Source organism: Blennius ocellaris (assembly GCF_963422515.1).
Source record: "Blennius ocellaris genome assembly, chromosome: 2".
Classification (NCBI taxonomy): Eukaryota; Metazoa; Chordata; class Actinopteri; order Blenniiformes; family Blenniidae; genus Blennius; species Blennius ocellaris.
In genome coordinates, this window is record NC_137651.1 from 27000591 (window position 1) to 27025981 (window position 25391).

The 25391-nt window shown below is 39.9% G+C and overlaps 2 protein-coding genes across 5 annotated transcripts in view; both read right to left on the minus strand.

Annotated features, from left to right (window-relative positions):
- Positions 1-635: 635 nt before the first annotated feature.
- On the minus strand, positions 636-11587 carry dyrk1ab (dual-specificity tyrosine-(Y)-phosphorylation regulated kinase 1A, b). 4 transcript variants are annotated; one of them, XM_080503256.1, is made up of 12 exons: positions 10780-11587; positions 8778-8847; positions 7067-7263; positions 6675-6767; positions 6050-6238; positions 5802-5949; positions 5417-5703; positions 5128-5274; positions 4823-4963; positions 4411-4714; positions 4101-4225; positions 636-3792 (listed from the first exon to the last, which is right to left on the minus strand). In XM_080503256.1, exons 2-12 carry the CDS (start codon positions 8785-8787, stop codon positions 3208-3210), a joined length of 2226 nt encoding a protein of 741 aa, XP_080359382.1. In that variant the 5' UTR covers positions 8788-8847; positions 10780-11587; the 3' UTR covers positions 636-3207. The 4 variants fall into 4 exon arrangements, with proteins under 4 accessions (XP_080359382.1, XP_080359383.1, XP_080359384.1 ...); XM_080503257.1 differs by lacking the exon at positions 8778-8847; XM_080503258.1 differs by lacking the exons at positions 8778-8847; positions 10780-11587 and adding an exon at positions 9855-9992.
- A 10415-nt stretch (positions 11588-22002) lies between these two features.
- Positions 22003-25391, minus strand: part of LOC308135363 (CD166 antigen homolog) — a 47017-nt gene continuing 43628 nt past the window's right edge. The window contains 2 exon segments of the mRNA XM_080503292.1: positions 22003-23758; positions 23852-23995. Of these exon segments, the coding sequence (XP_080359418.1) occupies positions 23893-23995 (103 nt within the window). The 3' untranslated portion in view covers positions 22003-23758; positions 23852-23892.

Consider the following 25391-nt stretch of genomic DNA (forward strand, 5'->3'; position numbering starts at 1 on the left):
AGCGATTCAATTAACTTCTTTTTATATATCATACATAAGACTGTCTTAATATAATACAAAGGGCATTGTCATAAACACAGCAAAGTCTTGACTAGATCTTACAATCTGTGGATACATGGACTTATCCTTTCCCCCATGCTGTTCAATTCTATAGTGCATGTTGCATGTACAAAAAAAGTGAAAAAATGTGAAATCAAAAATGAAAAGGATAAATCCAAATTAAATAAGAGGATTTCAACTTCTGTCGGGTGTTCAGATATGTCAACAAGTATACGTGTTTGTGTATAACCCACAAACTGAACAGGCTTATGAAAGATGGAACCTTTTTTCAACCATGTGCTTCTCATTTAACCAAAAAGTAAGGTTTGTGATGTACATGCACTTACAATATACCCTGTGAAAATTATTAAGGTTTGAAGATCTAGCTTTCCCTGTTTGATTCAAACCCTACCTCATAGTGTTGTCCTGATGTAGTCAAGTACCTTTGCCAAAAGGCAAGGTTTTGCCACTAAGAAAACAGGAGTTCCTGCCCACTGAATGGTCACCAAATTGACAAACATAATCAACATACCAGCAGGAGCAAGGTAGTGAGTTCTATACTTCCTTTATTAAAAAAATATAAATATATACATAAATTCTATTTCAACTATTAAAAAGGGGCTGCATTTCATGACAACTGCTCTAAATAAGAGGTCAATCAGCATGATCTGAAATAGGCGCACACTTACGAGTCACTGCAGTCAATTTTTTTTCTTTTTCAGTCTTTATTTTTGGAATGTTTAGTACCAGTATGAGAGCCAGCGATAAAAGCCACTGGCAATTTCTAAATGTCTCAAATTCTGCGGGGTATGAAAAATGATTGCAAATTTGCAATTAACCTTGACATCCAGATAAAACCCCAATCTCAATATAGGTAGCTTTACATTTGTGTTTGTGGACATACCAAGCATGATTTCTTAAGATGGTTTCTCCTTTAAGATGACAACAGCATGACCTGTGGCCTGCCCTCAATTTGAGAGGTGGCTGTGGGCAGGGTTGGGTTGTTTTGTTTTTTTATTCCATTTCTAATTTGAAAGCTGATAAAATGAGCAACAGAAGAAAGAAAGCACTTCAAAATCCCTGATATAAAAAAAAACAAAACAAAAAAAAAAACTAATCTGGTAATTCACTGTTAATGTTTTGAGGACATGCATGTCTGCCGAAACAAAGCATGTGATTGTGGGCTGACAGACACCCTTTCCCTTTGAATAGGACAACAATCATGGGGATCTGCCCTACCAAATCAGAACGATACCATTCAACACAATTATCCTTACCCTGCCAAGACAACGACACAAAGTCTTGCTTCATGGCAGAAAGTAGCCAAGTTGACCAAATGATGTATGAAAGGCAGCAACACCCTTTGAAATAGTATGATGGGGGGGGGGAGGGGGGGAGGGGGAGGGCAAAAGAAAAACGACGACACAGAAATAGAACGCATTAGTCTCCTTTTTTTTTGTTTTTTTTCTTCCTTTTTTTGTGTGTTTTTTGTTGTTTTTGTTGTTTTAAACCTTCAGCTTCTATCTCGCTACTCCGGAGCCTGCAGAGTAACTACCAAATTCTCTAACATACCAAAGTTTTTAAAAGACTCCCAAAATAATCTACCAATTAATATGGAAACAGTTTTGGTAAAACGTTGCAAACAAATCTGGCCAGGATACACAATAGACAACGGTCTCCAGTTTTGCTAAAGTAATATATTGCAGCTGTTTGTGTTGACGTTAAAATAAGATCTTGATAAACTTTGCGTCAAAGTGGTGAACTGCTACATTATTGGTTACAGACACCTATATGCTATAAAACAACTGCTTTGGTATAAAAACATATCCAAAGGGAAAATAAATTCTTGTAAAATTCACAGCATAATTTGAGGAGAAAAAAGGCAGTCACTTAACTCTTTTTTTTTTTTTTTTTCTTCAGTTTCCATGTTTTGGATGGAGAGACTTGTGCAGGTGGTTCTGATGAGGAACTACATGCAAAAGGGAAAAAGTAACAAAACATAAAAGGGTACTCTGGAATAGATAGTTCTTTTCCACTGCAAAATCCTTAACCAGTGAATTTCAAGGAAGAAATGTTTAGGAGGTTGTTGTGTACAATAAGACCCTGTTATGTGGGGCCCTGCTGAAGACGAAATCTTTGTCGAGAAAGGCCTCAAATTACCATTCTTATTTAACATTTCTAAGTTTTTTTTTTGTTTTTTTAATTTCCTTAAAGAATTAAGGGCTGTCTAGAGAGAAAAATAGAGAAAAGCCATCTTAATTCAAATGATAATGTCCAGCTCCATCCCATTCCAAGTCCATGAGTCATAAGGCCAAAGGGTTATCTAGAACCAGCCGCTGACTGTCTTCCTCTCTCGGGGGCCGGGTCCTTTCGTCTCCCGTGCCCGTCGCTGCTCTCGCCTGTGCCGGGCCCGCTCGCAGGACTACGGGGGCCCCAGGCCTGAGGGGTGGTGTTTCCCTCTCCTCTGACCCCCACCCCCCTGGGTCGGCGCCAGTATCCACCTGCGGGGTCTCTTCTTCGCCCCGGCCAGCACACGCATAGGGACTCCACTGCTATGTGCTCCCCTTTGACAGAGTTACACAAAACCGACCAACAACAAGAAATATCACCGCAAACACTTCCCCTCATTGTCAAGCTACAGGATTTACAAGCAGCTTTTATGTGAAATTTCACTGAAAAAAAAGGGCAAAAACAAAACCAAAAAAAAAAAACAAACAAAACAAAAGAAAGAATTGAGAACCAGTGGAACAGTAATGTCAGGCAGTCCACGGATTGAACCGAAAGAGGACGCCAAGCATTTCATCACCAACATCTACCTGCAAAACAGCTTCAAACTTTGCTCTGAAATGCTCCTTAGAAGATTCTGCCACTTAATACCATATGATGATTACTTGGTGGTTACATGAAACTGGTGAAATGGTAAGATGGATGTCTCAATCTCACTATGGTTATTCCGCAGTATTACTTTGTGCCTAATGATTGCAAAAGAAAAATGTATGAAAATTACATATATACTTTTTAACAAAGGTTTTTTTCTTCTCTGTAGTAGCGGTTCAGTGATATCTCCCTTCTGACGTGAGCAGCTTTTGTTCTCAACACACCTTGTAGTAAAAAACACCACCTTAAAAATGACGCACAGGGGGAACACACAGCCAAATGTCAGTACAGTCACGAGCTGGCCATTGAACTCTGCTGCACACACACTCCAGTCATTGGAGACTCCTCCCGGTCCATGCCCTGCCTCATGCCCAGGTGGCCTTCTGCTAGGTAGTGGGCAGGCCCCGTGTTCGTGCCCATGGAGAATGCAGGGTGCGCTGCCATGCCAGTCTCCTGCCGTGGGTTCGAGAAGGCACCTAGCCCCATGCTCAGCCCGCCATTCTGACCAAAGTCAAGGGCTCCAGCGGGCAAATGGCGGAGCTGGTAGGCCTGGTTGCCATGGTTCCCAGTGGAAGAGGATGATGTCGAGGAAGAGGAGGCAGAGGAAGACAGGGAGGTCATGGACAGATGGCCATGAACCACCTCCATGGAGTCCTGTGTCGAGGAGCTGTGTGTCGGGGAGGTGTAGTGGCGTGGGCGTGGGCGTGTCGCCATCATCTGCCCGTGGTGGTGATGAGCGTGTGAATGGGGATGCAGGGCCTTGGGGTGCTGAGGGGGAACGTGGAAGGTGGTCTCCTGGACGGGGTGGGTCTCTCCAGTGACGGACTCTGGTCCGACGCCACCTCCCCACAGCGGGGGTGGGTAGGCCTGTCTTGTCTGGAGAGGTCAGAAACACAACAGCAGTCGGTTGTGAATAAGGCCGCAACTTTTCCAACAACTCATTTCTACACAATCAACTTGAGTTTACCTCTTATTCATTCTAATAACCGTGTGAGAAACTGTGGTGAGATTATCATAATACAATTATTACTCCCAATAGCTTCAGTGCTTCAAAAACAATCAATTTCTTACATGCAAAACCTAAGAAAAGGGAGAAAGGGAAACAGAGACTCCACTTTCATCATAACACCACAACAGCTGCCAGTGTGAAATGGGTTGAGGGTATTTGGGAGTTCCTTACTGACCTGTGGACAAAGACTGTCACCATCGATGGCCGGCATGGCCGTGCCGAAGTGTCCTCCACTGTGCAAGTGGTGATGGGTAGGGTCAGATCTCGCTCTGCCACTGGTACTTGTCCCAGATGATCCTCCTAAGTGTGAACAAGAGTGCCACAATTACAGCCGTGACAACGATGTACACAGCTCAAACAGGACCAGCAAGAGGTAGCGAATGTTGATTTTTAACACTTCTGATGTTCTTTGGGGGCAACGACAGTGACGGACGTGTATAAAGTGAACAAGTGAACGCCAGCTGGGCTGTTTGGCCGTCATCTACCTGAACTGGAGGAGGTGCTGGAGGTGGTTCCTGAAGACTGGGATTGCTCTAATGCGGGACTCGTAGACACACTACTGCTTGTATTGGTCCCCTCATCCGCAGTCTTCTTGAAGAAGCTGTGCTGCAGGGCATAGTAGGGCTGGATGCGGCTCTTAGGGTCATAGTCCAACATCCGGAGGATCAGGTCCTTGAACTTCAAGTAGTCAGCAACAGCATGTCCAGACTCCCCCGCCCGCCGGCCACCTGGACCCCCTGTCTCCACACCCAGGATGGAGTGGAGCTTCCGCGAGGCTGGAGGCTTATACTGTTTACAGAGTACAGCAAAATTTTAATATAATACTCGGGTGTCACAACTGTATCAACACTGATCTTTGAGCTCGACTCAAACTCCAAACCAGAAAACCGAGCTCACCCTTTTGCCATCTTTGGTCTTCTTAACACTCCAGGTACCATCCGAAAGTTTCTCAAAGAACTTCCTTGCTTTTGGGGCTAGGTCCATAATGTGATTAGGCGGGATACCAAGAACTTCCACTATTTTGTTCATCTGGTCAACCTGCGGAGAAAATATCATCAGTCAACTCAGTCCTGCTGAAAGAGAGGAACGGCTTCCAACATTCCTATGAGTCTGCATTTACAAGTCTAAAGTCTACATGTGGGTGAGATATCAGGAAAGGCACCTGGCAGATGTTTCCAACATTACATTTCAGATCATTCTACCTCATTAGCTCCGCTGAAGAGAGGTTCTCCAGTGTGCATCTCTACCAAGATGCAACCCAGGGACCACATGTCGATGGCCAAGTCATAGGGCATTCCCAGCAGCACCTCTGGGGAACGGTAGAAGCGACTCTGGATATACTGGTATATCTACAATCAAAGCAAAAACAGACCCCCCCCCCCAAAAATCACTTAGACTCACAATCTTCTTCGAAAGTGTCTTGTCTCATAAGCTTGCATACTTTCATCCTTTTATTATCACCGATTGATAACAACAAATGAAGCTAGATACCCTTTGTCCCAGTTGGCAGGAGCTGCCAAAGTCCACTATTTTGATGGCACTCCTCTTAGGGTTACAGAGGAGGATGTTCTCAGGCTTCAGGTCACAGTGGATGATGCTGAGCTCCGGCGTGGCCAGGAAGAGTAGTGCCGTGCATAGCTGCTGGGCAAATTTCCGGGTGAGATTGAGTGAGACGCCGCGAAAGTTGGTATTTCGGAGCAGGTCGTATAGGTTGTATGAGAGCATCTCGAACACGAGGCAGAGGTGGTTCCGGAACATGAAGTGACGCTTTAGGTGGACTGCAGAAAAAAAAAACAAACGGTCGTCACGTTAGTCCAAAACTGAAATGAAAGGATTGTCATTCTTGAGACATGTCTTCATTCGGAGAGGGACTTACCGATGTAGTATTTCATCTCAGTATCATGTTTGTTCATGAGCTCTAGGAGGCGCACTTCAATCTGGGCTTGATTGAGGAAAGCTTTCTTGTTCTTGATGATCTTAATGGCGACCCATTCCTGCTCTGCTCGGTCATATGCTTTTACAACCTGAAGAAGACAAGAAAAAATATTTTAACATTTGAACCTCTCTAGTCATTTTAAGTTCCCAAACAAAGTGTATGTGTGAGTTGGACGTGAAAATAAATACCTGTCCAAATGATCCTTTTCCTATCAAGGAATCAATCTCATATCGGTCCATCCACTTCTCCCCATTCTTGACGATGTAATCATAGTTATCATCGTCATAGCCATCATTAAAGACTTTCCTCTCCTTTTTGTGACTGGAGTCTTCACCCTGACCCTGTTGGTGCCGCCGCTTCTTTTTTGCATAATACACCTGGAAACAAAACAAATGTTCACATGAAAATGTTTCAGGGTCACACATTTTAACAGTATGGAAAGATACTCCAAGGCCTGAACGTATGCTTTTTTCATTAAAGAAAATCAACTTTCCAGTAATCCATCACATACGAAGCCAAAGCAAACTGTGCAAAATGACCAGTCACTCAGACAAAGGAGACACCTACACACATCTTGTTTTGTCTGACAAACGGTCTAAAGTTCACTGATAAATAGGCCACCGTCACATATCACAAGTAAAACAAAAATCCTTTTGTGTGACGCTACAAAGTACACATTTTCACTCTTCCACTTAACGCAATATATTTGAAGTCAATTACAAAAACGGTGACTGATGAAGTGTCCGTCATTCAGCTAACTGATTAATCTCTTGATGCCTTGGGTGAAAAAAACAAAACAAAACCAGAACAAACCTCATTGATGTGTTTGTATGTTTTGATAAGGTCAATGGAGAGCTTCCTCAGGGGAGCTGAAGTTGGGTCACGAAAGCACTGGGGCATGTGCCTCTGAAGTATCAGGGGGGAAAAAGAAAAGAAAATAACATTATTTCATAAACAAGAAATATACACAACACTCCTGTGAGGAACATAGAAACCTAACATGGTTATTGTTGTACTTAACAGAATGAGTTTTTTGCCACAGTATGAAAAAGGCTGGACTGGAAGGAATATTTGACATGCAGCTACTCTGCCTGGTGACAGCAGCAGAAAAGAGGAAGCAGACTTTCATATCACACTATGTTTGCAATTGTCCAGGTTAAGACTAAGAGGAATGCGAGAAGTGGAGTCAGGCCGAGTTAGTGTACCTGATTGGCAGTGAGCTGTGGTGTCTGGTCGCTGTACGGTAAGACCGTAACAGATTGGTCAGTGCTTGGCTGGTGGCGGTCACTGTACTGCTGGTGCGTATGGGGCATTGGAGCAGCCATCTGAAGACCAGCAGTGTGTAAAGAAAAAGAGGGCGCAAGCCGGACGGACGAAGGTTTGCATGCTGAAGTCTCTCCTCCTGGAAGACATTAACACCGCTTTGAGTTGCATATTAACCTATTTCAGCATGATGTGTAACAAAATCCAAAAGAGGGAAACAGGCTGATGAGCTCGGTGTGAATCTGTCTTTTTCCCTTCTCAGACAAGGTATATTTAGGCCAGAAATTAAATGAGTAAAACATTCCTACTTACAGTAAAGGCACAACAATAAGAATTATCAGCTCCTTATCGTGGCCTGTAATCATTTCTACAGACAGCAACGACTGATTTTTTTTTTTAAGAAAATAATTGCAAAATGTTAATTAGTAATATGTATTAAATACATACATGTAAAAAGAATCAAGCTCAATCCTTTAAAAACATTCAGAAATTGTCATTAAATGTCAAGAACAACAAGAATTAATAAACAGCTACAGGGTAAAATCAGGATTAAACATAGTGTCTTTTGTTAGAAATGTATAACAAAGAAAGAAAATGCATCAAAAAGCATAAGCAGAAAATAAAGCAATATAGATATATATAGCAGGAATATAGCAACCTTTGTGAAGAAAAGGGAGGAAAAGAGCAGGTTTAACAGTGAGAAGGGGGGAAAACAGAGCATCTCCACACTGTACAGTGAATCATCCTTCATTTTAAGCCAGAAGGTATCAAAAAATTATTAAATAGCATGTTCAGCTATCAGCATCTCTCACCAGACAACACAATTCACCAGTGCTACACAGTAACCACTATTCAGAATCCCAGCAACAGCACCTAATTAGCATAGCCTATCACCACAGAGATACAGCGTGATTTGGCAAGCCCATCAATGCACAGACCAATCACAACGCAGTATGCAAATAGCCTACTTTTGTTGCCAGGGCAGAGCTGCTCCCATTTTCCAATGAGAAAACAAGAAATAAACAAGAAATAAAATTGAACTTTGGCACACTTAGACGTTGCTTTCAACACAAGAGCCTGACAGCAAAATAGCTGCACAGCCCAAAACCTGCACTCCTTCTGAGAGCGGTAGAAAGCTGACCCAGCTCTGGAAAAGCAGAAAATACACAACCACTGACAGAAATAAGAGGAACTGTAAGATGATAGAGCACATAGAGCACGGCCAAACACTGGATCTGCTGGAAAACTAAGACCTTTAAGATATATATACTTATATATACATACATATATATATATATATACATACATATATATATATATATAGTTTTATAAATATTTTAATTTTTTAAAAATAAGATAGTTCTTTGTATTTTTCTATTACACTATATAATAATATCTACTATATTTAAAGGATTTAAATTTAAAGAAATAGATATTTTTCATTTGTAAAATAAATCTACAAATAAAAAGTTGAACCTCACAGAGATATGTATTTAATCAAAAAACTTTAAGTAAATAAGAGGCCTATAGTTTGTGACTGCAAATGCCACCCCCCTAAAAAATAAAATAAGAAAAATCACAAGAGGAAAAGAGAAGATTTGATGTGCAGGACTTCCCCACCAAAAGGTTAAGTTTTAATACTTAGCAGCTAACCTGGATGCATCTTTTCCTGTCAAATTTCATATCATCCTGGGAGGAGAGGCCAGCAGCAAACCACAACCCACTACAAAGAATAAAAACAAATGATTATCATTGTGCATCTCAGGCTGGGATTTCACTTTATTGTGGTTTAACTTTAGTCGAGGAGAGGAACAGAGGGCCCCTAAAGAGAAAGAGAGATAGAGAGAGGGCACCCCCAAACTTTGAAAGAAAAGTGTGCTTGAGTTAAATAACCTGACTTTGGGGGATTTTAAAGGAAGGCCACAATTTATAAAAGCACTTTGCTACTTGTGGCTGAACAATTAAAAACAATCTTTATAATTGTTTTTAATAACTATTTATTATTTTCAATATTTGACCCTCTTGTGAAAGTGTCAAAATGTAGTTTCCTGAGACTTACATCAGGATTGATATTGTTTTGAATCTGTATGTGCACTTTACATCCTCCCAACATGTCTGTAGGATATGCCAATCAATAATACTCTCTAAAATAAAAACAAGACGTGGAAAACAATAGTTATTTTGTGTCTAAATGCAAGTAGTCCATCTAAAAATGCTTAATCAGATTATGCAAATTGACAAAGATGAAAAAGTTTAGTTTGAGCTCTGTCCTCAAACAAAAAGCTAGCATTAGATTGCAATAACCGTTCGGGTGAATTTAACGAGTTAAAAAAAAAAAAGAAAAATGTAAACGCTACTGGTGAAATCCGATCTGTATTTGTCCAGAAGGCCTTTTTTTAAAGCGCACTTGTAGCTCTTTAGTGTTTCCTGGACGTCGGATTATTGTTAATTTTCAGTACTGACATATGAACAGTTCCTTTTTTGGCTCCAGTCATTACGGCATCCACGGGCCTATTTGGGTGTAAATATAACGACAGCTAGCTTGCTATTAGTAGCCGTATCATATCATAAGTGATGGCAAAAGACCTCTGTAAAAAAGCCAGTGTGTCATCTTCTCACGCCCAACTGATTAGATCCATTCCGAAGCGGAATCAAACGCAAGCCATCCAAAAACAATTAAAAGCCTCCGATCCGCGCATAAAGACGTCTCCCGAGCAGCCCCGTACTTACAGATGATGAGGTAGATCTCGTCATGGTTGGAATTTAGGAAGCATATTCAGCGTTTAATGTTCGTCCTCCTCTCGCTACATATCCGTCCGTGTGTGCGCCTCCGACTCTCGGCGTAAATGACAAACGGGAGTCGGGCTCACGTTACCCCGCTAGCAAGTCGAAACTAGCCAACGCTGTCGTCGTTAACGTTACCCTGGGAAAAAAAAAAAAAAAAAAAAACTGCGGGACAGGCGAGCATATCCCTCACCAATCCAACGTTAACGTTACAGCCAGTGACGCTGTGTGCAGCCAGCGGGTCGTGGGGCCCATTCAGCTGGTTCGTCAACAAGTCAACGTTAACCATTAGCCAGGTTAGCCGAATTAGCAGCGAGGCGTTAGCCCGGTTAGCTTCCCGTACAGTAAAACCGCAAAACCCGCCTGCACACCCCGAGACAGCGACATACTCGGAAGGTTGCACTGGCAGTAAATCAAAGCTGGGTTCTGTGAGCCAACAAGACGCGGCGCTGCTGGGATGGTACAATGACAGTGTATAATATCGCAAGGGTTAGCTGGAACATTAACGCCGTACCAGCATGACCCACTCAATCCGCTGCACCCCCATTCCCCCCCACCCCCAGCCGCTCCGCAACCAGATGCACCGCCGCTCCCGTCCAACAGTTCCAAAAAAAATAAAAATAAAAATCCCCCCGCTGACCTACTGACTGGGGAGCAAAACGTTAACGGCGGCTCCGGAGGAGTCGGCACCGCCACGAAACGCTAGCTTAGCCGCCATACCTTAAGCTACCGTTCCCAACTTCACTGTCGCGTCCATCATTGTTAACCATTCACGTTACATGTTATATACACCGGCGAGAACGTTCACGCCAAAAGAACCCCCCCCCCAAAAAAAACCGTTGAATGTCAAGGATAGCTCGCGATCACTCACCTCTGATGGCACGATCTTCATTTAAAGTCCAATAACCTGTATGATGAGGAAACTTATCCAGCTTGAGATTCTCCCCTCCCTGCACGGTTAGCGAGTAATGTTAAATCCAATCCCCCGTCCTCTGACCGGCTAAAATAATTCACCAGTCACATTTATTACGTTCTTCATGTCCCAAGCTTGGATGAGCAACATCGGAGACGGGAGCAACTTTGACCAAGGCTGCGATCAGCTGATGACAAGCGACATGCTAACGTTAACTAGCACGCAGAACTCACTAGCCGAGCTTAGCGAACGGGCTAGCTGGTTGACAAAATGAACGCAGCTAACGGTTAGCTGCCTGCTAACATTAGCTCCCCTGGCTAGCCCAGAGCTAACGACTCTAGCCACCGCTAAATAAACGTTATGCCAAATTCAGATTTTGCGTTCCTTTTGCGAATACCGCGTCGGTCACTTCGATAAAAAACGAGCCTCCGGATGGATCCAGACTGTTGTACACGTGAAACAGAAACCGTGTCCTCTGATAATTTTGGTTAGGAATTTTGTGTCAATTTTCACAAAATGGCGCGCCGTCCAAACCTGCGCAGTGAACCGGCCCGGTGGACCAGAGACACGGACAACTCAGTTGGTGCGGCGCCGCCTAATTATTTCAACTCTGTTAGAACGTCGGCCTCTTGATCTTCTTGATCCGATCCACTAGGCGCATTTCGATATCCAAAAACGTCAAACATATATCCACTGACAGCATTATTCCGGCGGGAAGGGAGAACATTTGAAAAGACTGAGCTGGGAAAAAAAACCCTCCTGACAAAATGGCGATGCTCTAGCTTGTTGCCATGGCAACTGTCAATCAAAAAAAAAAGAAAAAAAAAAGCAAGTTCCCGGATGTACCAATGACGAATAAAATGTAACTGGCTGGAGTTACAGGACACAATGACTCCACTGCTCTCCCATTTTTCCTTTCTTTCTCTCCCTTTTCTCACATTTTCACCGAGTTTGGCCTGTTGCTACCAGCAGATAAACGCTTTACTGCACGTCTCTGCTCGTCATTACGCTGTGAAGCCACCATTTAGCTTCACAGCAGCATTCTCGTCTTCCAGAGAGGCAGCAGCTCTCACACGCTCCCCCAACACAGCAATGCCAACACAAAGCTCCGTCGTATTTCCTCACAAACATTTACATTTCGCCACTGCGGAATATTGTCAAGCCTTTTTATGTTTAAAGCAAATAGTTTTTACTTTGAAATAGTTCTGTAGTTTGGTTCAGTGGTGGCATACAGTTGTGTTTGGTCCTAATGATGGCATAATGTTTAAATAAGATTTAAATTCAAATTTATTACCAGCACAAGACAAATTTAAACAAAGAATAATGATGTATATTTTTTAATTTGCTACACAATTGAGCTGTACAGTATATCACAGTTTTATCTTCACAATATCGACATTTGCAATATACATACCACAATATGAATTCAAACAAAATTTCAATGCAGTTTAGTTAATCTTCATTGTTGAGCATATCATGATATGGCTATTGTGATACGGATACCAGACATTTTGATATGTATATCGTGATACACATAGGTCCATATCCATATTGCGATATACTTACCCTAAAAGACTAATTGAAGTGCAACAAATTGTTTTCCAAAAATGAATGAATTTTAAATGTGAAAAAATTGATATAACTGAAAAAGGCGTAGGGGTAGAAAAAAAATGAAGAACATTTTTTTAAATCAAAAACACCAAAGTCAACAAACTTGTTAAACTGCAGATTTTATAAAACACAGGACAGGTATAAAGCAGAGGCCAAGAGAAATTGTGCTGTTATTTATAAACATCAAAAATGTAACATCCCACAGATAATAACCTGAAATACTTTAATGTATGTAATGTATCCTGTGTCATTATGTTGTAATTGAAGACATTATTTCATGTTCACCCAGTGATATGCATCCAATCAACCTAAGATTAATTCAGTGACTGTAAACAAAAATAATTTAGATGTCAACTGGGCAGATGGGGAATACTTCAGTTCACAGTGTGGTTGAAGGCCAAACTGTGGCTTCATGATCATGGCTCAGTTATGTAGTCCTATAAGATGATCCACTGACTGAGCTGCTCATTGGCTTCACCTCATCCTGCTTGGTGGGAAGAATTGTCCAGGACTGCACAGATTTTGTCCGTCACAGTGCTCACACTCTGCGCTCTGACGTATCCACAAACTGGAACAACTTGAAAATTGTTAAGAAAAATAACAACAGTACATTTTTGACACTTTGCCATTTGTCCTCAAATTCCTGGTCCTATTACATGTCTGGAAATCCCATCATTCCCGTCATTTTATACCAATGTATTACGTTTTTTTGTTGTTGTTATTGTTGTTTTTTTATTCTGCTGCAACCAAAAACGAAATAAATAACTTGACTTTGTGCTTTCTCATGGCTCCTCCTCTTTGAACTCTTATAGAAACAGCCATTTATAAACGAGAAAAAAACAGTTATTATTTTGTCATCACTTTCTCCTAAGGGGGAAAAAAAAACACAGGACTTAAAGACTGGACAAACCGTGTTGTAGTAATTTAATATTGACAATAAAATGACACAAAATAAATTCAATAAAAAAAAATTCTTTTTGCTTTGAAGATGGATCAAAATTGAACAATGTCCCTGGATGTTGATTGGCAACTGATGTGGATCAAAGGGTCACTACCTGAAATTGATTTTGATGAACCTTACATAAGATTATGAATTATTTAGAATTAAATCCAGAAATACTTGTTCAACACAAACATTGTCATCTGATCCTAGATTTGCCAAGAATGCATCAGTTCTAGGCTCAGACTCTTGCCACTGACATGTGATTCTGAGAAACTCCAACCAATCGTAATTTAATCCTTTAGCAACCGACTTCAACAAACTTGATTTTATTCTGAACATGATTCCTCTTTTAATTTTTTGATTAAATAATAAATAAATAAAATAAATATAATTAAGTTTAAATACTGGCTGTTGACATTGTTTTGTCCTTCCATTTTGCAGAAATCCTTAAAATATCAAAGTAAAAATTGCTACATTTGTTCAAGTACAGAAAGTTCACTAAACTTTTTACGGAAGTGGCCTTAATCAAAAATAATTCTAACTTTATGACCTTGATGAAAGATTACACACAATACATACATCTGGTCTTTTTTAAATATCTATTGACCTTATTCCGGAAGTTTGCGTGGCCTGCGCCATGCGCGTAATCACACTTCCGGTTTAGCCCCGCGCTACTTGATTTGCGATACCAGTCTGTTTAATTGTTTCCAATTTAAAGCACAGTCACAAGTCAGCAAGATTACATCGCTGTGGTAAGACATCATGGAGGAGAAGTAGGCCAATGTAGGCTTTGTTTATTTGTTTATTTGTTTATTTGTACATTAAAATTCCTCCTGAGTTCCTCAGTGCATGTGTGGTCTCCTCCCATGTCGTTCTCTCCATGTTTCTGTGACAGACAGTGAAAGACAAGTAATTAGCAGAGTCAGAAAAACAAAGTTTTACAAATGGAAATACAATATAACAGACTATTGGTGCAACAGAAAGTACAATAAGAGATAAAGTAGCTGTACTTTAGTTTTAACATTCATGCTTTACTGTTCTCAGTTTTAGAATAGACTAGACTACATTATCATCATCAAATGTATGGGCCTGAGGTGATGGTAGGGAGCATGAATTAAAATTCAACCCTAAACCTGCTATTCGATTGGCCTTTTTGTATTAATCTGCTATTTCATATTGATTTTGTTGTGTCTGCTAATAGCAAATAGCTTTATGGTTATTTCTGTTCCTGCAGCAGCTAAATATTTCCCGACATGGACATGTTGGATATCTTTACAAAGCATGTTTTGGGTAGTTTTTAGTCGCTGGGTTTGTTTAACAGATGCCTTAATTTCCTAGGCAAGCGTAAGTAAGCGGCTTAAGAATCACTAGACCGACTGTAAGCTAACCAGTTAGCAACGTTAGCCTGTCGCACTGCCAACTCCGCGCTGCGGCACTATAATGACAGCATTTAGCACTGGACACACTCTGATTTAGACAGTGTAGTTTGTAATAAAGTCAGCTCTATATGGAATATTGTGTTTCCACACTTAAGAATCCTCCAGATTGTTGCTCTTTGCTCTCCTCAGTGAAGAGGTCGCTCTGTACTGAGCACGCAGAAGGGATGCCATCTGACCGGCAAACGGGCTCTAGAAACACCTCAAAGTCGTTTTCAAACTATCAACAGAAGCAATGCATCGTTTACTCGTTGGTGTACATGATCATAGCACATTTGAGGCAAAACAACCTCCCGTATATGATATTTTAGATGCAAGTCTTCCCAGTAGTTCTCCGTTGAAATGAATGCGATTTAGCTGGAACAGGAAGTGCATTTGGAAGTGTGGGACAGAAGTAAAAGTGGGCGGGGCGGAATAAGGTGGATACTTTTTTCAGGTCTGCACGCTCACCTGACCCACCCCCTTCTCCACTCTCAGCCAATCACAGGCCAACTCACTCTAAGGTGCATTCAGGGAACACAAAAGAATTGGAACCAACCATTGTCATCAATAAACCTTAACGTTGCAATAAGCTCCCTCTTTTAAAATTGATTAATCAATCAATCAATGAAAGACTCTATTTGTCCGGGAGGGGGGCAAATTAAGTTGCATAGAGCAGGCAGTGCAAATAAATAATGCAACAATAGACTTAAATAACATTTCCGGCTAAATAAATACCAGTAAGAGTAAAAATCTGATAATAAAAGCGCGAGTCAGATATAAACACAGTGATCAGCAGAGTTTTTTTTGGCAAAACTTGTTGTAATTTTCATGTTGAGATGATGGGGGGGGGGGGGTTGTAAGTAACTAAAAAGTCACTTGTAATCTAACTTAGTTGCTTTTGAACACAAGTAATTGGTAAAGTAACTAAGTTACTTTTTAAAGGGCTCCATCCTCTCCTCTATCCTTTCACCCCAACCGGTCCGCAGAATGCCGCCACCTCTGAGTCTGGTTTCTGCAAAGGTTTCTCCCTGTTGGGGGGAGTTTTTCCTTTCCACAGTCGCAAACACACCTGCTTGCTCATGTGGATATGTTGGGCTTTTCTATTTTCTCTATAAAAGCACATTGGAATGACTGTAATCTATTTAAAAATGTCTTTTTTAAATGAAAAATAAATAAATAAATAAATAAAGGGCTCCATTTACACTTCGCTATATATCTTTTGCATGAATGGACTTTCTATTCTTACACGTTCACATCCACTTACATACATCATAAGCTACGATTCAGCTTGCGTTTAAATCACACAATCTGTACACTGCAAACTTCACGTCATACCCAAAGTGATCATATTCATGTTGTACAGTGGAGCCAGCTGGGAACCTTTTTTGTTAAAAACCTGAAGTCAATATATTTCTGTAAGCATAAGTACAATCAAAACAACACAAAGAGCACAGAATACATTATATCTCTGTGCAGTGTTTCAATATTACCTACCAATGATCAGCATTTGGTAAAATATGTCCAAGAAGCAACATAATAACCTGTATTAGTGTGATTGATATTAAACAACAATGAGAAATGAAATTAATTCCACAAAAACATCACAAGGACAAAAACTTTATACTGGAATGACAATATTGAAATATACCAAACTCTTTGTTCTCTTGAGTCGTGGTGCAAAGAGACATTTAAATTCAATGGTGTCCACATCCCAGCCTACTGGACAAACAGTTCCCGTCAGGGGAAGAAGGCACGAGCTAAAGTTACTGCTTCAGGAAGCTGAAGCAGCGACCACCGCTCTGATCCCACGTGGATTCATTTCTTGGTGTCAGCGATAAAGAACTTCCTGACCTGCAGCTGGAGATCCACACAGCGAACAGGAAGGACATGGAGCTGGCGGGGAGGGCGGCAGAGCACTTCACAAACAGACCACAAGCTGCTCCAGCATGACCCAAAACCGACGTCTTATAGATGTTCAACTCAGCTGCTTTCATGTTGGGAGCTTTATCGTTGCAACTTCGACTTGCCATTGTCATTTGAAGTTGCAGTAGGAAAATTCTTCACTTTGACAATTAGTAAGGAAGTAAAACAGACCAATATAAAGTGTTTAGAACACAGTTTTACCACAGTACTCTTACTAACATTACTTTTCTAAATATTTTTTACTTATTTTTCAGCAATTAATAAAGTAACTCTTGACTACACGGTGGTTAGTGATCACAGCAATATGGGTTTCTGTGTGGGGTTCCTTCAGTGTGTTCATGGGTTCCTTCCAGGTACTCTGGTTTTCTACCACAATCCACAAACATGAACTGGTGGGTAAATTACCAATAATGTGTGTGTTGTTGTCTGTCTCTGTGTTTTTCCCCTGTGATGAACCGTAGACCTCACATGTCGGAGCGGACAGCTTACCCTCTTTACCGGACAACTGCTGTACATTTGACTTGTTGGCCCCTTTTATCTGTCAAAAACAAAACTGTCTAATATGTCTCCCATGGACTGTACACACAGAGGGTCTGATGCTCACTTCTCTCTTTCAGCCCCTGGACGTTGACTTGTCTCCCAGAGATTCTGATGGTCGACATCCTGAAGACGTACGTACGATGCTTTCATAGATTTTAGTCACATTAGTGTGACATCCAATTAAGCCCTCCTATGAATTAAGTTTTTGTATGGGATTATCTTTGTTGTATTTCAAGTGCAATCATACAGGAGGCTGATAAAAGGTTTTTGTCCTTCAGGGTCTGAAGACTTTTGTTTTTCTCCTGCAGTTTACCAAGCATCGTCCGCTGTGACGGCCTTGGACAAGTGCCTCCATTGCTGCGATGGGTTGGCTTAAAATGCAAAGGTGCAATATCTGTTGAATGCATGGCTCGTGGTAAATTAAAGTTGCTAAATCGAGCAAAGCAATGGGGGCAAGTGTATATTACACGTATATTCTGTATGTTTTCACAGTTTGACCAGGAATCTGGCCCCTTCCTCTGAAGGTGAGACTGTCTTCAAGGCCTTTGTCAACTGAAGACACATGCAATGAGACCTCGAGAACAGCTAAATGTAGACAGATGAAGTTCATTAAATTACACCATGGAATTACAGATCAGCTACAGTGTACTCATTAATATCTTTATTGCAGACCTGTATTTGTTTTCCCTATCCATGCAAGAAACATTATGAGTTATGATTTCATCCAGCGGCATTGCACAAGAGGCTGCAGCGTTAACACCAGTCTCTGTTGTATTCACATTTTCTTTCTGTGGTTTTGAGACTCTCCAAGTTAGTTCTATCCTGTGCTACGATCGATTCCTCCTATTTTATAATGTTCAACCTGTTCGGTGCTGTTGAACACATTTACAATGGAGACCCTGACGTGTGTGGAGGGTGTGTCTGTGACGTATTGGGGGGGGGGGGGGGGGGGGGGGGGTGTTGGCGATGAGGGAGGTGTTAAAGGAGGTAGTGCGCTGATGTGAGGTGGTGAAATGTTTGACAGGTCTACTGTCATGCTGTGTGAAGCAATAAAGAAATAACAACTCCGTCTCATCTTTCCCGGCTTCTACAACTTATTCTAAATATTGTTTCTCCTTTAATAGTTTCAACACATTTTAAGGCTTCCATGCATCACTTTTGTGGCATTTAGAAAACTTTAACTACTTCCTTTAACCCAAATCAAGGAACACATTATTGATCTATTGATTTTACAACTGATAGATCAACGCAATACAGGAAACAGAAAACTTTTATATTCAATGCAGTTCTCTTACCCTGGAACTGATTTGTTCAAACTCAAACTCATACTTACGAGAAATTTCAGAATCACTGATCAACCTTAACTGCATGTTTTGGACCTGAAGGAATAAAGGTGAAAAAATAAAACACATGCAAACTCTGAATTCTGAAACCAAGTAAAAATGGTTATTCTGTTACAAAACCAACAATTAAAATGTCCAAAGGCTCAGTTTGGGATGAACAAAAGTGAAAAATAAACAGTTTGAATCTGTAACATGGGCTGGTGTTTAAAAATGCATCATAGATCTCGATTCGAAGGTTTGAAAAACTTTGCATTTTGATGAATCAAGTGCATTGAGCCAAACTTCAAGGTGTATAATTTCCCCACATTATCACAAAGAAGCATAAAAAAAACAATAATTAAAGAATAATAACAGTTTGATACGTATGAAGAAGGTTTTGATTCAAAATAAACACCTGAGGAAATGTTCGTGTTTCTTCACTGGAATGTTTTCCCACATGTTACCACTAGATGTCAGCATAACACTGTTAAATGGAAAGTGTGCAGGCGCAACAGGTGCACAAAGTATTAGAATGACTACATATATTATATGGATGCATGCAATGTTCAAAAGCAGCATAAACCACCTGTCACATGTTTCTCTACGAGATATTTGACTTATTTTTTAAAGACAAAACTTGTGGGAAAATGAACTTTTACAAAACGATGTGTCCAGAGGCCAAGAAATGACATCTGAAATATTACTTTTTAAATTTGTGGCCACGAAATCGAAAAGTCCATGAAATTGAGTCAGTGAAATTGACATTTAAGTCGACATAGTAGTAATTTATGACCATGAACTAGTAAATATAGGCCACAAAATAGTACTTTTAATTGTAATTGAGTATTATTTCAACAACATTACAACTGCTGTATCTGAGTATATATATTTTCTGTACTTTTCCCAAATCGTTTCAATGATCTGATTCTACTATGATCGTACAGTCTTGCACTCAGGGGAAAAAAAAAAAACCCTCCACAAATGTCATTGCAATATGAAGTTTGACCACAAGATGTCAGCAGAAGCTTATTTTATCAGGTTTTTTGCAGCTCGGAGTAGAATCACAACGTTGCCTCAGGTAAATATGAACCAGAGCTTCATCACAGTGGCAGACAAACACAAGTCACAGTGAGTTCAAGTTAATTATGAATAATTTAACTGTTCTGATTCTCTCTCCTGTAAAGCAGAATCTCCCATGATTACCAAACGCGCTTTAGAGTGGAAGCGACCTTCAACAGCTCAGTTACACAAAATACTATCATGTTTTGTGTTTATTAATATGTTAAACAGTGAATTTCACTGGACTGGAGGGATTCAGCACATGAAGCTCAGATGCTGCTGTATCATACATCAATAGATTAATCTGAAGTTATTTCAGCATTGTTATAGTTCAGTTGTATTCAGATTTATTGACGTAGGATCATTTCAGATCTGAACCTCATTGAAGGGTCACAATCACCCAAGAAGGTTAATTCAAAACCATTAATCCCACCAATGGGAAGTTGTTCAAGGCTTGGATACGTCTATGATTGTGATTGTTTACGGTCTGCCTTAAAAAAAAAACCCAACAATGTCGGAAAACTGATTGATATCAGATATAAGTCATGTTTTCTCACTTTCACTGTGTTTTATGAAATTCGTATGTTCTGTTTTATTGCACCTACTTTATGTACCGCGGTATGAACTTATGTACTGCTGTACATGAAATGGGTGCAATAAAACAGAACATACGAATTTTGTGAGTTGTGACAGATACAACTTTGTGAGTTTTATCTGTGAAAAGCGCTTTATAAATAAACCTTACTTTTCTCTAAATGGCATACTTTTCTCACCTGAAGTTTGTAGAACAGGAGTGTCAGTCATAAGGCGACTCCTCTCTGGCCCATCATATCGTAAACATTTTAGAGAATAGATTTTCTGTTTTTTTAAGGAATTTCCTAAGAGCAAAGCTGAAATATCAGAGACGCTGCCATGAAAGCTCGTTACCTAGTTGCTGTCAAATTCGCCTCAAACCATACTGCCAGGGGCAGTTTGTTAAAAAAAAAAAAAAAAAAAAAAAAAAAACACATCTATAATGCAACAGCTATAGGAGTTTGTTTTTGTTTTTTTTAATGTATTTTGCACCAGAAGGCTTAATTAAAATTGGCATCATGTTGAGATTTGTTTAGTAATTGGTTATAAAGAAAAATAAATTTTCATCATGTATGCTCAATTAAAAATAAACAATTTGAAGTTTAAATTGTACGGTTATTATGGTACAATTTTTTTTTACCAGTCCTGCACACTCAAAATGAAATTGGGCTCCTGAACTAAAATGTGTTTGACACCTCCGCTGCGGTGTCTCATGTCATCAAGTCACACAGTGTTTCGGTAATATGTGATATTTTGAAAGAAGTACCATCAACTTTTTCGACACACTGGTTCATTTGTTAAAAGAAAGACTTGCTGAGAGTTTCAAATCAAAAATCCACACGATACAAATTGCTGTCACGACTTTTCCATCCAATTTTACTTCTATTTTCAAGACCTAAGCTCTAATTAGGCTCAGAGTCAGAGGGTTTTTTTCTTCCTCCCCAAGACAAAGATCCAAAACCAACAAGTGCTTCTGTTGTGAGATGTATAACAAATATAAGTTTCCCTGAAATCCTACATAAGCAGCTCAAAATGAAATGTTTTGAACAACTATATTATTGTGTAATCTGTGGGAGAAACAGAAGTGACTGAACATTGTCTTATAAAATTTGAAGTACAGCTTCACTTGAGCTCATTTCTGTATTTTACATTTACACTTCATGGGAACTGACGAGAGGTTAGTTTTTTTCTTGGGTTCGTCTACCTGTTGAAGTGAAGAATGTAACCATGGCAACAAAGTGAAGTGGTCATACGCATTTTTTGCAAATACAAATACATCCATGTTCATCCTGATGTGCACATTCACACTACAATTTCTGCCACAATATGTTTTCCTGTCGTGCACAACTATAAGTGTTGCTGTAATGCCTTTTTAAATGCGGCACTTTGAAAAATCCCAGCAGCCTTTGGGTCAGATCCCTTAAAAAGAAAAAGTAAATTGTGTCGTTTTGGAGTTTTAAATTTCTAAATAATTCATGATTCATGCTGCTATAACTGAAAAAACACATAGAACATTATTAAATACACCTGTGCTGATTTAGTTCAATATTGATAGTATATTTCCATTTACAATTTCATGACATTCCCGCAGAAATATGAGTCACCTCCGAGCCTCTCGACACAAAGTAGAAGAATTCAAGATCCAAACGTTTTCTCTTTATTTCATCAGGCAATCAGGCGAAAGCTGGGAAAAATAATTGATCGGTGGACATGCGTTTTCCAAATGTACACTTTATTTTGAACAAAAGTACAAAAACAAACATCAAATATTTACAATACTTGCATGGCAATGTTCACTTTCTTTGGTCATTCTTCCAATTTGATGGTTTTGCACAAGGTAGGCAATATGCAACAGCAGCTTGGAGGTCTGAGATTATCACATGCTGACAGTATTACTCAACCAGACCCTGAGCAAACTACTTACATCAATTCTTTTTTTTTATTGTAACGTCTGCAAGCAATTTATCAATGGTTTAAATCCAAAATTTGAATTATGTGATAGTTTTTAAATTGGCCTACCAGGATATATAGTCTTGTACAATATAAATAGCAAAAAGAAGAATCAAATCAACTACATCTTGGTCTTTTTTAAATTTTATTAATTTTTTTATTTGTCCGCCCCCAAATTCAGTTAAATGCTCTCCAAGGACCAAAATCCATGACATGTACAGCTGCACGTATTCCACCGTATCTACACAAATTTGACATGAAAACATGAACCCTAGTGCACGTCACAAACTGAACCAGAAAACAGGTAGATTTTCGAACACAAGAAGGCAAACATATCATAAAGGCTACTTTTGAGACACGAGTGCTGTCCAGTCCGGTGTCTCTCTCTCTCTCTCTTGTTACGGAATTCAAGCTACATGGCAATAGTACCTCAACACTGATGGAGCGCAAACCGACCCACAGCCTCGCAGATAAATTAAAACATCCTTTCCTTTACAACAGGCTGGAGGAAATTCTCTCATGGAACTGAACAATGGCTTTTATGCAAAAAGAAACAACAAAAAAAAAGACAAAAAACAAACATTAAAATAATGTGTGCAGCCAAACTAAAGCCAGTGAAACAGATGAAACTGTGCTGCACAGTCTTCAAATAATCTACCTGCTTGTGTTGAATAGTGGTTATGCAAATGCACAGAACATGAGAAATAAACAAAACAAACAAACAAACAAAAAAAAGGTAAAAACATTTTTAACTGAGTTTCTGTCATTTCTCTCCCCCGGTTACACAAATTTAAAACAAAAACAAAATATGAACAATGTAACAGCAAAGAACGTTGGGACACATCACCTACTTCCTGCAATGCAAGCGTGTAAATCATATCACCACCTACAACTAATGCCGAGTATAGGAACGTATACCCTTAGCCCTTTCGTCCAACTTTCATTGACTTCATCTTCACATTTTCACAACAGTTTTTAGCATCGTGACACTGAAAGGCAGAGGTCGTTTTGACTCGCGACGGCGTGAAACTAAGAAGCGGCGGCGGCGGCCTCCCCTGTGCCGGTGGCCTCCCCTGTGCCGGCGGCCTCCGAGGGGCCCTCAGGGTCAAAGACACAATACAACGCAGGTCTACACATCTTTCCAAGCAAAGGCAACTGGTCTAGTAGGAGGTTTTACTTGCATCGACTAATGAAACCAAACAAATTTAGCAGTTTTTCTCACTTTTCCCAAAAATCCATTCAAACATAAATCCATCCATTCTAACAAACATGAATGCTAATAGTAGACAAGTTTACACGTGTTATCAGCAGTGCAGACAAGTTACGTGTATCACGTACAGAATTCATTCTTTTTTTTTTTTTCTTAAGAAATGGAGGGGAGGAAGGGGAGGGGGAGGAGGAAGGGGAGGGGGAGGGGGAGGGGGAGGGGGGTCAACAGGCTCGGGGAATGTTTGGATATGCATTTTAGTAAAATTCTCCCTGAAACCAAATCCAAACTGTCTTCATCCGAATGTACACGCTTCTTCTTTTCTTTTTTTCTTTTTTTGTTTCCCAAAAGACAGAGGTGAAGAGAAATGTGCAAAAGTTCCACGTTCTCACTGCAAGAGGAAGAGATGGAATGAGGTCAGTGGAGGACAAATGGCGGCATCATCACATCGGCACACGACGCCAGTCGCTGGTTCCCCGCCTACCTTTCACTTCCCTGTCGACACGCACTTCGCCTGCTGTTTCTTTACACCTCGGCTTTTTGGCTGTTCTCCTCCACCTTCTCCTCCAGCTTCTTCTCCTCCTCGGAGGAGCCGTTCTCCTTCTCTCCGGTCTTCCAGCTTCCCTGCCTGTTTGGGGGTGAAACTTAGTTACGCAACGTCCTAATAACTGCCTCCTTTTCATCTCATATATATATATATATATATATATATATATTATATATATATATATATATATATATCTGTCATAAATGGTGTGAATTTGATGATTTCGTTTTTTGTTTTTTTTAGGTGTTTTTGGTGACGCCACTGGGACCCACCATGTAGATCTGGGTTATCTGGCCCAGTTCTCAAAACCATTCATCCTCAATCTTGTGGTTAAAAATTAATCCTGGACGGTTGCACTGCTCTAAATGTGGGGGTTCGTTGCTTCCATCAGGTATCTGCAACCTGCGGCTGTGGAGCCACATATGGCTCCCCAGCTCCTCTGTAGCGGATCCCTGAAGATTTTCAGAGAGTACTTTTTATTATATTTTATTTTGTTTGCTTTCCATGCAGATTTTTATATATTTCTTTTTTTTAAAAGGTCAAATCTGCAGGATAAAAAGGTAAAACAGCAAAGTCGGGCCATACCGTTGAAATGAAAAATGGAAGGGAAAAAAAGGGTGGAAAGAAAAAAAACAAAGAGAAAAAGTTTTTATAAAGAAAAAAGGGGAAAAGAACAAAAAGAAAAAGACCAAGAAGAGAAAAAGAAAAAAAAAAAAAAAGAAATAAGGGGGGAAAAGAGGAAAAAAAGGAAAAGAACAAAATGGGAAAGAGATTTTTTTAAATGAGGAAAAATAAAGAAATGAAGAAAAAATGGAAAAAGAACAAAATGAGAAAAAATGAAGAAAAATAAAGAAAAAAAAAGAAAAATAACAAAACAAATAAAAAATGACTTGAGCTAAAAGCCCTCTAAACATTGGGAAACTTACAGCAGCTATAAACAGCTAAAAAAACCAACCAAAAACGCTAAAATAGCCTAAGATGTATAAAATGGCTCAAGCTGGAAAAATAACCCCTTTAAAAACAGCCGCAAGAGTTAAAAATCTCATAAAACATATCGCAACACTTCAGTGATTCAATATTTCCAATAATATAGACCAATCTTTTTCTATATTTATTTCTTCACGCCAGATAATTTGTTTTACGGTTCCAGTAAAAAATTAGATTTGGTTGAAAAAATCCTGAAAACGGCTCTTTTGGTCATGAAGGTTGCAGACCCCTGCTCGAGATGGTGTTGGTCTTTTAACCGGTCCTCATAAAAACCAGCATATCTCCCCGGTTTTGGCATCATTGCACTGGCTGTCCACACATTATAAAATCCGTCAATTTGCTTTTTTAATCCGTCGACAGCCTTGCCCCTCCCTACCTCTCTGAATTTTAACGTCTTGTCTGTATCGCTTATCTATTTTCGGTAAACGTGTGAACTGTGCCTCTTTTTTACCTCTTATTTATTCTTTGTACAGTAATTTCCCACTGTGCC